Below are 15,605 nucleotides of genomic sequence, written 5' to 3'. Positions count from 1 at the left end.
CACATGTCACAACATAAACTGTCTTTCTTGGTAAGAACTATAAAAAGAAAACAAGTTTGAGAAGCATTGCTTTGGCAGATACTGGAAGTGAGAGAAGAAACTTGATTTTCAGTTTGATCTTAGAGAATTTTAGGAAGTTTGGTCTAAAAATAGAGGTGGGGGAGGCAGGACCCAGTATTTCCTGAGTGATTATCATGTTGTAGACACTGTGCCTGATCTTAACCCACCCAACATAAGTTGGCCTTATGGGGGTGAGAGGCGGGAGGTGTGAGGGGCTCATCAGGAATTCTACCTGTTTTCTAGATGAAGGGAACTGAAGTAATTTCTCCAGAGTCACAGCTAGTAAGAGGCAGAATCTGAATTCCAACCCAACAGTCGGTCTGACTTGACTATTAACTGCAGTTTCTTAGCTGTAGGGGAAGGACGAGGAGGGGACACTTCAATTGTTTCTTTAAAGTTAGCTCTAAAAAAATCCGCCTTGAGTCTAAATCACGAGTATTATTATTACCATGACTAACATTCATTAAGCCTTCATTTTGTTTCAGTCACTATCTTAAGTGCCTTAAAATCTTCATTTCACTTAACCCTCACAAAAACTTTGAGATAGGTACTATAATCATCCCTGTTTACTGCAGACTTTCAGCAGTTCAGTAACTTGACCAGAGTCACACAAACATTCTGGATGTAAAATCCAAATGCACATTAAATAGCTGAATGCAGGTTTTTGTTTGTTTGTTTTGTTTTGTTTTTTTGGTTTTTTTTTTTTTTTTAGCATGCCCTACACATATTCGGGGAAAATATCTGCTAAAATAGTTATTTCCTCTCAAAGTGCTGGAGTCTGTCAATTTTGCATCTATGATATAAAGGTAAGTTTAAGTGTTTACTTAGGACTTTTTTTGACTTCGGCATTCTCTGGTTCTAAAGTGGGTCATGCAGGTAGGTTTCCAGTTAAAGAATGGCAGGAAACAGGGCAGTCTGTATAGTTTTACCACTTCAGCATCCTGGTATTAACACTACATGGCTGGTTCCTGAACAGTTGGAATTCCACTTTCTGAAGTCCCTGTCCAGGGATGCCTGGGTGGCTCAGTCAGTTAGGTGTCTGCCTTCTGCTCAGGTCATGACCCCAGGATCCTTAGGTGGAGTCCCACATCTGCCTCCCTGCTCAGCAAGGAGCCTGCTTCTCCCTCTGCACACTGCTGTCCCTGTTTGTGCTCTCTCTCTCTCTGACAAATAAATAAATAAAATCTTCTTCTAAAAAAAAAAGTCCCTGTTCATTTAGCAATCTGCTTACTATAAGAATATACCCTTTGGTCATAATCACTGTATTTGAAAAATGTTCAGTGTTCAATATTCTTCATAAAAATCAAAAGCTTTTAGAACATTATGCTGAAGATTTAAGGATTGCGGTTTATATCCTAATAAAATTTTTGTCTGTAAGGCTTCTTTTCTTATTCTTTTGACCTTGATGACTGCTGGCTACAAAGTCCTAATTTTGGGGATGGGGTGCTAAGAGATAGAGGTGGGAGTAGACCTCAATTTTCTTGAAAAGGCAGCTCAAGCAACTTCAGGAATCCCTAGCTGCTGTGGAATTTGAGCTAAACACATATGGCAAAGGAGAAAAGACTAAGAAGCTGGGATGTTTAGGATTTTGCTGTCACAGTCTAAGCGGGTAACTGCTCTGGTAGAATTTCGGCACTCCCGTTTAGGTGAGGTTTAGTCCATTTCCTTGTGTATCATGTGTCCAGCATCTATCCTTGTCAGCTTCAGACAACTGATAGGACACATATCCTGCAGAAACTGGTGTGAGCCAGAAGATCTTAGGAATATTGATTTTCCGATTTTCTCACCCTTTTGCAATTCTCCATCCTTTTTATTCTCAGCATTGAGCTTAAGCTATTGTAGAATCTTGTCTTAATGAGATTTAGTTACATCCGAGTGGTTTTCATGTCCTATAAGCTAAGTATACCTAAGCTGGTAAAAATGAAATTCTGCCCATACCTTCATATCCCATCTTTTCCCTCAGAAAAATACAAGACTTACATTAGTCTGTGAGCAAACTGAGCAGACTTCCCACTGAAGACTTAGAGGTAAGAGGGCAGTTAGTCCTAAAGAGGGGGTGGGGAATGGTAAAATGAAATACAGCAGGGCATTATTTCCAAGGGAACTCCTACCGGTCTGTTTGTAAGGTCACACCTACATCCTAATTGAAAAGGGCTCAAGTCCTGCACAGGCAGTCACTCAGCTGTCCTTTCCTACCTGATTTTACTCCTGCAGATATACACTCCTGTCACATTCCCAAGAGATATACTGAGACATAAAAACCACGCTTTCCAAAGCAGACAGGGTGGGAAGGTTAAGAGAAGGGAGGAGAGGGTGGATGGTTGGGCACCTGATGGGGAGAGAACTGAGCAAGGGATAAAGTTAGGAGAGTAGGTGGGTACAAAGAAAGTAGAAAAATGACACTGAACATCATGAGCAAAGAGACACATGGTTCAGCCCTGTAAAATAGATTCTGAATCATCTCGAACATCCCATGATTCTGAGGACACATTATAACCCCCCAGGAGGGACATCAATGCACTTTGGTCACCATATTGAAATCGTAAAAGCAAGCATCAGATGAAAGGGCAAAGTAATGAGGGATCAAAAGAGTGGTGCTTCCACGTTTATCAACTCAGCTTTCAAGACCAAGAAGTGCCTAAAGACTGCGGCAGGGAAGCCCAGAGGCTCTGGGTTTCTTCCTTGGTTGCACCTGTCTCAGAAGGGCCGGGCTAATGAAAGAGGAAAACAACAGGTTCTCACAGGCAGAAACTCGAGCCAGTTCCCGCACCTCCTGGAGCCTGTGCCAAGAGCTACCAGAGCGCGGCCCAGGCCTCCACTGGCCTGCCTGTGACCAGTTCTGCAAGGCCTGGCAACAATGGCTTCCAGTCTCCCCGGGCCCAGGGTGAGACCCACTTTTTCCCAAGGCTCACCTGCTGGGAGCCAGGTGAAGAGCAGGAGCCAAGGCGCAGGCAGCTCAGGGCCCATGCCGGCCGCTCTCTGGCCCCTGCCAGCTCAGGAGCTCCGGGGGGACACCGCGTCTCTTTGCAACAGCAGCCGCTCCAGGACGAACCACTTCTCCAAGGAATCCCTCCGCTTTCCCCTCTCTCCGCGCGGGGCGGTGGGAAGACCGGCTGCAGTCCTGGAGCAGGTACGGCCCCCGCTCATCCCTACCTGGGCGCGCCGACGGCTCCGCCTCCCGCCCCGCGCACCGCCCTTTCCTGCTCCGCCCCGCTTCCCCCCTTCCCGGAGGACCGTGGCCACCTTTCTTACCTTCCACGGCCGGCTCTCCGGGCTGCCGTGTAATTCGTCCCTCTGGAACCCCGTCTTTCGCCGCACCCCTCCCACCTATAGACATAGACAGGGTTAACATTTTTCCCCAGGGGTTCTTGGGAAATGTTATCCCTAGCAAACTTCTTTCCCTCTTTGTAGAATTACGTGGATATAACTTTCTGAGATGTGTTTCCTACGTTGTATTTCCATACCCTCATAAATGTTTGGAACACTTTTTCCCCACTAAAAACACTCCAATATGAGGTTTGCCCATAATGTCTGCTCGGGTTTTCTAGAAACTAAAGATGTACATATAAACTAGAGAAATAGATTTAATTTTTCACAAATATAAAAGTCATAGGTACTTATTATAGAAAAGTCAGAAAAATATGAATTATTGGAGATAAGAGAAAAGTCCTGCTTTCCTCTCTCATAGTTAGGCATTGTTAGTGTTGATGTATTCTTTGTTCTTAATTTCCATCCTGCATGAAGACGGCTCGTCAGCCCCTCCCTGAGTCAGCCCTCCCAAGTCAGAGATTCTAGGTCTCCTTACAACAGGCCAACTAGGATATAATCCAGTGTCTCTTTTCTTGGTAGCAACCCATGGGAAGGGGCAAAATACACCTACCTTCAGAAACCAGCCAACAACATTTACTTGGAAAGTCATCTAAACACTGATCAATGTAAATTGCAAGCTATTTTATCTAACTCTCTCTTATTAGGGATTATTCATTGCGCTCTCCTTCCTAGCCACCACCTTTTTCCTCAAGAAAAGAATTATAAAGATGAATTAAACAGGGTTTCTGCCCCTCAGGAAGCTCCCATTCTCATCACTGCCCTTGGAAGGCAATATTATTTCTCTTAAGTATTATCTCCTAACCTGCTCTGCTGTGAAGGGTTCTCTTTGTTAGAGCTACTGGTGTTCCCCATCTCACTTCCGCCCAGAGGAACATCCTTGTCCGGAAACTGATTGGAGGTCAACCCAGTCCCTTCTCCCAATTTCCCCTCTTCCCCCTGAGTCTGGCCTCTAGTTCCCCAATCGGGCCTCTCCACTTTTAATGTTTTTCTTGTAGCCTCTTCTCTTCAAAAGAGTAGGAAGTAAAATCAGACAGTACATGGCCAAAGGCAGGTGGTACAGCATGTTCAGGGGCCTTTACACCTTCCACAGTGGGATCTCAGCAAAGCGGCTGAAGCAGGTTATAATGTGAGGGGTGTTCACCCAATGCCCTCCAGAGACTGTGCACATTGTTCCCAGGAACACTGTATGTATCTGAGTGTTTGTGACCCTGAGGGAATTGTATAGCCCCTGGATTTGTAAATTGCTCTAGGCAGATTTTCAATCCCAGCCTTAAAAAGTATGAGTCCTCTCTTTCCAAAACCTACCTCCCATGCCCCTCAGCCCTTGTTTTGATGTAAAGGTCATTTTTAATACTCATCAGAAGCCAGCATTTTTCTATTTTTATTCCATGGCATGTAAATAAATACCATATAGAGAAAAAGCTCTGTGATCAAATTCAAAAAATGCTGGATTAAACCCAATGAAATATTTTTGCAGAATCTCTCAACCACTTAGAGTGCTACTATACATTTGAAGTTTGTTTTTTTTTTTTAAGATGTTATGTATTTATTTGACAGAGAGAGAGAGCACAAGCAGGCAGAGGGAGCACAAGCAGGGGGGAAGGGCAGAGGGAGAAGCAGGCTCCCCGCTGAGCAAGGAGCCCCGTGCAGGATGTGATCCCAGGACCCAGAGATCATGACCTGATCCAAAGTTAGATGCTTAACCAACAGAGCTACCCAGGCACCTCTACATTTGAAATTTCCAAGGAAATCAGTCATATAGCATTTTTCTTACACATATCTTTGGGCAGATGCTTCATGGAACATATTTTGGGAAGTTCTGGAGGTCTAAACCCAACATAACTGGAAACATATTGAAGGCTTCTATAGAAACAAAATATAACATTTACAAAAGTTATCCCAAGTGCAGTAGAACTAAATGTCCTTATTTTTTCTTAGGATCACTCATTCCATTGCTCATCTACCTCTCTTGCTTTTCTTGGAGTGAACACACAGATTATATATTTCTCTGCCTACCGCATGCATCTTTTTTCTTCACCACTTTTATTCTGTACCAAGCAATGTTCTAAGTTCTTATATGCATTATCTCATTACATTTCTAGAATAAATACATTTAGTAGGGACTGTTTTTCTGCTATTATCAATTCCATTAATAATAATGTGGTAGCTGAGGTACAAAGAAGTGACTTGTCCAAGGGAACAAAGCTAGTAAGTGGTGGAGTCACGAATCTAAGTGAGGCAATCTGACTCCAGACCTTCAGCTGTCAATTCTTACACCATACAGTCTCACCTAGCTATGCCTTCACCTGAATTTGCAGCTATTTGACTCTATCTGCTACTACTTTTTGTTTCCACATAGATCATTTAGCTCTCCATGAAGTAAAATTCCATTCCACTACTGTGAGCTTTCCTGGGCCAGTTATTCTGCCAGCATGTGCCATTGGTTCAGTAAAAATTTGATAAGAATATCCATTTGGCTCAGAACAACAAAAAGTTCTTTAATTGCTCAATATAGAAGTAAAAGTCACTTGACCTACTGATAGTGACTGAGACAAAAGTTTCCCCAAAGTAACAATAAATACCATTTATTAAACAATTATATTGTACAGGGCACTATTCTCAGTACTATTGTATTAACTTCAATAATTCTCCCAACAACACTGAGGCAGGGATTATTTTTGTCCCCATTTTACAGCTGAGGAACTTGAGGCACAAAGGTCCAGTTACTTATTCAGGGTCACCCAGCTTGTAAGTAGCAAAGCTGAGATGCAAATTCAGGCAATCTGCCTTCAGAGAGCACACCCTTAATTACTATCCTAGCCATACTGTGTTTCTTTGTGTTCATGGCCCAGAGTCTAACCACAAAGTACAGAACTTATGATTTCATCATTTATAATCTAGTTAAAACTGTCCATAAATGTTACTGAATACTGGGTCTATATATGCAGGTGCATCTCTTCTTAAGCATAATGCGATATTTGTACATCTAACTGTGTATTTATCAAGAATGAAAGAAAGAGGGGCACCTGGATGGCTCAGTTTGTTAAGCATATGCCTTCAGCTCAGGTTATGATCCCAGGGTCCTGGGATAGAGCCCCACATCGGGCTCCCTGCTAAGCAGGGAGTCTACTTCTCCTTCTCTCTCTTCCTACTGCTCCCTCTACTTATATTCTCTTATATTTTTTAAAAAATATTTTTTTAAAAGAATGAAAGAAAGAAAATAAACATGTAAGTAAAAATACTGCTCCAGGCAGTTAAACCTAAAGTGAGACAAAAAAAATGAAAGTAGCGGGGCGCCTGGGTGGCTTGGTGGGTTAAGCCGCTGCCTTTGGCTCAGGTCATGATCTCAGGGTCCTGGGATCGAGTCCCGCATCGGGCTCTCTGCTGGGCAGGGAGCCTGCTTCCCTCTCTCTCTCTGCCTGCCTCTCCATCTACTTGTGATTTCTCTCTGTCAAATAAATAAATAAAATCTTTAAAAAAAAAAAATGAAAGTAGCTAACTGATGCTGCAACATTTGGAACACATCTTGTTCATTTTCTATGCCGGCATATAGCAAAGCACCTGGCATATAGGTAGTGCTCAATATTTATTGTTGAGCTCTTTATCCATAGTTCCTGAAAGAAGTGACATGTGAGCTGGGTTTGAAAGTGAACAACTTTGCCAGAGCAATCCAAACAAAGAGACTATGTGCAAAAATCATAGCACAAGGGAATAGCACAGCTGAACTATCAGCACTTCATTTTTTGTAGGGCAAGGTGGGGAGTGGTAGGAAAATATGTTAGAGAGCCAGGGTAAATAAAGGGCCTTGCATGACCAGCTAAAGAACTAAGACTTCATACAGTAGACAATGGGGAAGCAGTGAAGGGTTTAAAGCTGGGTGAGGCATGATCAGACTTGCATATTAGGAAAATAAACTTGACAGCAGTGAGAAGAATGGTAAGCAAGAGTTGAGATGAAAGATGGAAAGATCAGTCAGTCAAGATAGAAATAGCTCAGCGCAGTCATTGGTGCTGAGAATGGAGAAGAGAAAATACTTTGGCAGATATTTAGAATGTGAAATTGATGAGACTGATGGTAATTAGATGTGGGAATTGAGAGAAGAATAGAGGTTTCTGATTGTTGAGTCTGTGTGGTTGGTGATGCCCTTAAAGAACACAGATATATGGAAAAGTTTTGAATCATTTCAGACACATTGCACTTGAGAGAATAGTGGAGTATCTAAATGAAACTCCTCTGGGTGATGGACTCCTTTATTAAGTGCAATTGGTTGAATGAGGTTAGTAGGTGCTGCGTGCTTGGTAAGGGAGGTTTGGGTCAGCAGAGACTGGGAGATCTACATTTTGGTCAGTGGGATAAAACCAAAGACACAATTCATCTTGGAGTAGGGACAAAAATAGAAGGTGGTAGAATCTAGTGAAAGGATTTGGGGAAACAAATTTGCTCATTATTACTACACCTATTCAACATTATGCTGAATGTTCTAATTAGCACAGAAAAAAAATTAAAAGGCTGAAAATGAATAATAAAGATGTTGTTATTCACAGTATTATAATTACACAAACTACTGAAGAGAATCTATAAGGACTAACAAGAGAGGTTGCTGAAAATAAGATCAATACATGAATGTCACTGGCATCTATATATACCAGTAACATCCATTTTGAAGATATAACTTTAAAATATATATTTGTAATAGCAGTAAATCTATAAAGTAACTAGGAATAAATCTAACAACATATGTGAAATAGCTCTGTGGAGAAAATTGTAACAAGTTAATGAAAATAGTTTTCAAAGGGATAAATAGTGTAAAGATGTACCATATTCATGGATAAAAACAATACCACTAAAGACAATAATTTTTTCAAATTAATGAATTCCAAATATTTCTAACACAAACCTGAAAAATCTCCCAAGAACTCCACAAGTTATTCCTAAAATTAAAAGGAATGGGATTGTAAATAGCCAAGATAATTTTTGAAAAAAATAAGAAGAGGGGAGTTTGCCTCTTTAAATGATAAAGCTAGAGCACTTAAAAAATGTGGCATTGGCATAGATAGGCAAACAGACAAGTGGAACATAAAAGAAATTCTGGAAACAGATACCCATATAGCTGGGAACATGATATATAATGGAGGTGGCATGATTCAATGGGATAACAATAAACTATTCAATAAGTGATGCTAGGACAATTAGTGCTTGTTATGTTAAAATCTTTTCTTCATATTACATACAAAATTCCAAAGTGATTAAAATTAAATGTTAAAAGCAAAAATTTTAAGCTTTTGGAAGAAAAGAATGTTAGAATACCCATATGACCTTGAGGAAAGAAATGATTTCTTAAACAGAAAACAAAAAGAATAATTCATGGAAGAAGGCTGATACAGAAGACTATATTAAATTTTAAAGTTCTATAAACGAAAGACAATATATACAAAATTAAAAATCAAACCACAAACTGGAGAAAGATATTACCTGTGCACTTAAAAGGCAAACAAAATATAACCACCGATTTTTTTTTAAACTCCTAAAAAGTAAGGAGGCAACCCAATGGTAAGGGAGATGAAAAGCCAATCCATATAAGAGGAAATCTAATTCACTATTAATTTTATTAAAAGATGCTCAACCTGACTAGTAATCAGAAATTATAAATTTAAAATGCTATTTCATAAGTCAAGCAGAGAGAGTCAATTATCATATAGTTTTGCTTATTTGTGGAGGATAAGAAATAACACAGAGGACATGGGGAGATGGAGAGGAGAAGGGAGTTGGGGAAAACTGGAGGGGGAGATGAACCATGAAAGACTATGGACTCTGAAAAACAATCTGAGGTTTTAGGAGGTGCGGGGAGTGGGAGGATGTGTGAGCCTGGTGGTGGGTACTATGGAGGGCATGTATTGCATGAAGCACTGGATGTGGTATATAAACAATGAATTCTGGAACACTGAAAAGAAATTAAAAAAAAATAAATAAAAAATAAAAAAAAATAAAAAAATTTAAAAAAAATAAAAATTAAAAAAATAAAACATAAAAAATAAAATAAAAAATAAATAAAATAAAATGCTATTTCACCTGTGACAAATATGTTTAAATGTTAAAGTCTGAGCAAATGAAGTGCTGGTAAAGATGTGAGAAGTATAAACTGTTATGTTATGTTATGTTATGTTATGTTCAACTACTTTGAAGAACAATTTGACAAAATCTCATAAAGTTGAAGGTGCATATCTCCAGGACCTTGTGATTTCCCTTCTAGGTCTCCAATCTATAGAAATTCTCACTCTTGTACACAGAGATACATGTCAAGGATGTTGACTGTGAAACAATTTGTGCAAAACCTGGAAACAACTTTCCATCAGAGAGGAATAAGTAAATAAAATGGGGCTTATGAATGAGATGAGATAACATGACACTGCTAAAATGAATTAACTTAATCTATACAATAGATCTCTCTCTCTCTCTCATATATAAAACAAAGTACAACAACATTCCAGGGAATAGGATTCACCAATCTTTGAGTGCTGTTACTTGTGAGAGGGAAGGAAGAGAGGTATAGGTTAGGAGGAACTTTGTCTACAGCCATACCACCCTGAATGCACCCCATCTTGTCTGATGTCGTAAGCTAAGCAGGGTCAGGCCTGGTTAGTACTTGGATGGGAGGTTAGGAGAGACTTCAGCTGAATCTGTAACATTTTATTTTATTTTTTATTTTATTTATTTATTTTTTAAGATTTTATTTATTTATTTGACACAGACACAGCGAGGGAGGGAACACAAGCAGGGGGAGTAGGAGAAGGAGAAGGAGAAGCAGGCTTCCTGAAGAGCACGGAGCCTGATACAGGGCTCGATCCCAGGACTCCAGGATCATGATCTGAGCTGAAGGCAGACACTTAACGACTGAACCACCCGGGTGCCCCTTGTAACATTTTATTTAAAAAAAAAAAAAAATACCTGAAACCAATATGCTGAGAATGTAAAATCATTAAATTTCATATGCTTTTCTCTATCTTTGGCATATTTTGTAACTAAAAATACTTTCAAGACAAAAAGGAGCAAGCACTGGGTGCAGGATCAGACCATGTGTATTTGTGCTATGACATTTCCAGTGACATCCTGTGTGACTTTCAGTAAGTTACTTATGGCCAAGAATGTTTTTATCAAATGGAAAACTGAGTGAAATAACCTCTTTGGTCCTTCCCACATCTAGTATTCTACAAAGGTGAAAAGGATACAGATTATTAAGATGTACCTTGACTGGACAGAGGAATACAGAACTAATGCATCTCTAAGGGCAACCTTCCTCATTTACCAACCTTCCTTTTTTTACCCATTCTAAGCAGAGGTGTAGACTCCATGTTCTGCCAAAGCCATGCATGGGACCAAGGTACTTTAATTGCACTTTTCACGCAAGGCCTAAGAATCAGGTGTTCCCAATATTTTATTATAAGGAGAAAAACTAGGGACAAATGGGGGCTGCTTTCCTGAGGCTGGAGACAAAGAGAAGAGGCCCAAGTCCTCATACTAATAAAGATAGGCAGCCTGGAGTTTTGCTACCACCAGAGGGATTTTTTTTCTTTCTCAGTGTTTTGTTTTGTTTTGTTTTGTTTTGTTTTTTTCATCTTGTGGCAAGGCCCAATTTGTTGTTTAGACTCAGAGCTTCTCTGAGATGTTGAGCTCAGTCCATACACATCTCAGTAAGTTTCAGTAGGGGTTAGAATATCCAGTTCTTTCCAGCCCACTCCAGAGAATCTGATTCTATTTGTCTATGGGGAGACCCAGGAAGCAGTATTTTTTCAAAAGTTCCCAGGTGGTTGTAATGTACAGCCAGAGCTGAGAACCTAGTTGAAGGGTGAGCTGGATGAGAGAATGCCCCACATCTTTGTTAGCAAATGGGGTATTCCCCAGGGTAGTCCCTAAACAGAACACTTTCCAACATATTTCTTGGTCTCAGCTTATCTTTGATAATTCTGCTTTGCCACCACCTTGAATGACTGAATTGGAGAGTAGCTACTCCAAATACCAAGGTCCTGAGATATGTAATTTTTCCCTTTTTAGGTTTCTTCACCAGAGCAGTAGCACATACTCATGGTAACTTCAGGTGGGAGTGAATCTCAGGACATTACCACCAAGCAGTTGTATAACTCTAAACAAATAACAGTCTTTCTAAGCCTCAGTTTCTTTATTTGTAACACAAGGGCATTAGGCTAGATCAGTGGTTTTTACACAGTGTTCTGAGAAGCACTTGCAGTCTGTAGAGTACCTAAGGGGTTGCCTCTGCAAGTGAGGTTGGTTTGAAAAATCACTGGATTAACTGAGCCAGAAGGATTTCTCCATAACCAACATCTGACAATTCTAAATTCTATAGGAATAGATTTATGCCCCCACCAAATTCTAACATAACTGGAGATCATATTTAGCAATCTGGTCTAGAGCAGATATTACAAACTGGCTACTTGCCGACCAAATTCAACATACAGACATGTGTTTTTACCTGAAGAATACTTTCTTTCTTTGGCATCTTTTTAAAAATTTTCCAAATTTGAAGTATAAGACAGTTCTGAAATCTGCACAAATCAGACGTGTATGGCTCCATGAACAGAACAACATAACATAAACATATACATAAACAACATAAACATATCTTTGCCATTACCACTCTGGGCAAGTTATAGATCAGTAATGAAATGGTAATTTCAGAGGCATCTCCTTATAACCCCTCTTAATCCTTTCCTCCCTAAAGGTAACCACAATCTTGACTTCTTATAGTATAGATTGGTTTTGCCTTTTTTAACATTTATATAAAGAAAATAATGTAGTACACATTTTTGAAGTTTGTCTCTTTTGCTCAATATTAGTATTAGCAAGATTCACCTGTGGTTTTGCAGGTAAGTTTGTTAATTTTTATATATGAATAATATTATAATGTTAGAATATAGCACAATTTATCTATCTGTTGTATTGTTTGATATGCATTTTGTTTCTACTATTTGGCTCTTCTGAATAATGATGCTATAAACATTGTTGTAAATGTTTGGAGAGCCATACAATCGCCCATTTTTGCTTCTGTACCTCAGGGTAAAATTATTTGGTCATGGGGTATGTGTGGTGATTTTAATGTACATCCCCAAATTCTCTTACCCTCCTCTCTTCAAAGGGGGGGAGCTTAAATCCATGACCCTCAGGTATAGGCTGGGCTTAGTGACTCGCTTCTAATGAACAGCAGAAGTGACGGTGTGTTACCTCCAAGACTGGGTCATAATAGGCATTACAGCTTCTTCCTTGTTCAGTCTGGGGGAAGAGCTGCAATATCATGAAGACACTAAGGCAATCCTATGGAGAAGTCCGCATGGTGAGGAACTAAGGCTTCCTGCTGATAGTCGTATGACTGAACGATCTTGGGAGGAAATTTTCTAGCTGTAGTCAAGTCTTCAGAAGAGCTAACATTTTGACTGCAAACTCATGAGAGACCCTGAGCCAAAATCCAGACAACTAAGCTACTGTCAAATTCCTGACCCACAGAAAGAGAGAGAATATATGTTTGTGATTTTAAGCCACTAAAACAATATTGCTTTATGCAGTAATAGATTTTCAGTATAGTAAGCATATGTTCAAACTTAGGTTTTTCCCAATTTATATACATACTGCTAATGTCTGAAAGTGTTAATGTTCCACATCCTTGGCTACATATGGGATCAACAGTCTTCAAATATAGCTCTACTGGTGGGTCTGTGATGGTATTGTATTGTAGTTTAATTTGCATTTCCTCGAGGACTAATGAAGTTGAGCACTTTTTCATATGTTTAACTGCCTTCAGGACTTTGGGATATCCTTTTTTTGTCTTTGGTGGAATCTTTTGCTTATTTTTTTCTATCCAGTTTTCTGTTATTTTCTTGATTTATAGGAGTTTCTTATTGTAGCCTGGATATGGTCCTTTCTGTGATTATACAGGTTAAAAATATCTTCTCCCAATTTGTGAGTTGTCTTTTGCTCTCTAAATGATATTTTTTGATGAGAAGATATTTTTAATATTTATTTTCAACAAGCTTAACTTACCAATATCTTTTTTTAATGTCTTTAAAATTTTAGTGTCTTATTTAAGAAATACATGCCTTTCTTAGGGTCATAAAGATATTCTCCTCTGTCATCTCCAAGGAGCATTATATTTTGCTTTTTACATTTAGATTTAAAATACACACAGAACTGACATATGAAGTAAGGAGTTAAGTTCCATTTCTCTCTCTCTCTCATTTTTCTTTTTTAAAGCAGGCTCCACACCCAGCATGGGGCTTGAACTCAGACCCTGAGATCAAGAGTCACATGTTCTACTGACTGAGCCAGCCAGGTAGCTCTCCATTTTTTCTCATACTGATATCCAACTGACCAAGACTAATTACTGAAAATTAATTCCTGTGTTTGCTTGGGCAGCACGTATACTATAAAAGGAAAGTAAGGGGGGGGGAGAGAGAGAGAAAGAAAGAAAGAAAGAAGAAAGAAAGAAAATTAATTCCTTTCCCTTCTGTTCAACAATGTCAGCTTTTCCAAAAGTGAAGTGTCTATACATTTGTCTATATTATTCTGGACTCTCTATTTTCTTTCATTGAGCTTTCTATTTGTTTGACTACCCTTGTGTCAATACTACATTCTTTTAATTATTGTAACCTCCTAACAGATCTTCATACTTACTTTCACTTCACTTTCTTCTCTAAGAATGACTTGACTACTCTCAGTCCTTTACATGTCCATACACATCTTAGAATCAGCTTGCTAATTTACACAAAAACCTTCTAGGATCTTAACTGGGATTGATTTACATCAATAGATCAGTTTGATAGGAATTGCCATTTTTATATTTTTGAGCTTTCTGATTTATGAACTTAGTATATGCCTCCATTTGTTTTTATATTCTTTAATTTCTCAAAAAATTTTTTTTAGTTTTTTTGGATAAAAATATCATACATCTTTATGAGGTTTATTTGTAGGTATTGATATAATTTGATGATAAATTATATCAATTTTAAAATCATTAAAAATTATATTTCCTATTGTTTATGGCTGGTTTATAGAGATTCAGTTAATTTTGTAATTGATCTTGTATTCAGCAAACTGGTGTGTTTGGTTATTTTGGTTGAGTCCCGGAAATTGTATGAAATATATGAAAAAAATATAGATATTACTTCTGGTTTCACCTCGGAGGTTTAGAGAGCTATGAAGAGAGCTGTTCCCACCCTTACAACAAGAAAATGCTGGACAAACTGCAAAACTAACAGATTCTTGAATCCTTAGGAGAATTGCTATCACAGGGCAAAAATATAACCCAAAATTGGGGAGAGACAACTCCTTTATAGAAAAACAAAATCAGAGTATTTGATTATCTGAGGCAGATGCCCTCAATGCCATATAAGCCAGTAACAAGAATAACTGAAAAACTGTAATCAATTTCTAAAGGTTGAGTGTGGGCCAGTGTGATACAGTGAAGCAAGCCCTTCTTGAAGGGTTTTTCTGTGAGACCCTCACCAGGAGCACTGAAGAAAATCGAAAGAAAATTGAAGAAAACTCTGAGGACATTTTCCTTACAGGGATGGCTGGATGATGGGGACTAGAAATCATTGCCATAACTTGGCTCAAGCCCAGCTCTATGTCTTTTATGAAACAAAAGGCTCAATCTGCAGGGATAATGGAAACAAAAACTGTATCCTTAGAGCCCTGGTTGATGCCCATTGCCACCAGAGGGGTGAGGTGGGGGGGTGGGGTAGGGAACAGGAGAATAAACGTTTAACCCTGGGATTAAGTCAAGGATAGGTTCTGGCCCAGCACTATGTCCAGTGAAAGGCAAGAACACCAGTGATGGCAAGAACACAGGCTCACAATGTCTTATGAAAACTGAAGCAATTAGAACATCGGAGAACTAAGTCTTTCCTAACCCCCTCCCCATAACCACTCTAATAAACATTAAGTAAAACTAAGAATGGAATACAGCTTAGAAGAGCTTCAAAAAACAGATTATTTGGGGCAAGCAATTTAAGGGGAAGACTCAGAGGAAAGCAGAAAGATGAAGCCAAGTGTAGAGCAGACATTGAGAGAAACACTCTGACAAACAGCCCACACAAGGTATCTCTAGAGAAATTTGAAAGCCTGTGGTACACTGAGGTTAACCAAAGCAACACTGAACTTCCAGCCCAACTCAACTCCAGACAAAATTAACACAAATCCCCGAATCACTA

The 15,605-nt window shown here is 39.2% G+C and overlaps 1 protein-coding gene across 3 annotated transcripts in view; it reads right to left on the bottom strand.

Annotated features, from left to right (window-relative positions):
* ILDR1 (immunoglobulin like domain containing receptor 1) overlaps positions 1 to 3,196 on the bottom strand; it is a 30,708-nt gene extending 27,512 nt beyond the window's left edge. For all 3 annotated transcript variants that reach the window (XM_044252233.1, XM_044252232.1, XM_044252235.1), the window contains exon 1: positions 2,973 to 3,196. In XM_044252233.1, the coding sequence (XP_044108168.1) occupies positions 2,973 to 3,027 (55 nt within the window). In that variant the 5' untranslated portion in view covers positions 3,028 to 3,196. The remainder of the gene's footprint in view (positions 1 to 2,972) is intronic.
* Between the last annotated feature and the right edge of the window lie 12,409 nt (positions 3,197 to 15,605).

This window comes from Neovison vison, chromosome 6 (genome assembly GCF_020171115.1).
Source record: "Neovison vison isolate M4711 chromosome 6, ASM_NN_V1, whole genome shotgun sequence".
In the NCBI taxonomy this organism is placed as follows: Eukaryota; Metazoa; Chordata; class Mammalia; order Carnivora; family Mustelidae; genus Neogale; species Neogale vison.
The sequence above is the reverse complement of the archived record's forward strand: the minus strand, read 5'-3'. Positions and strand labels throughout refer to the sequence as shown.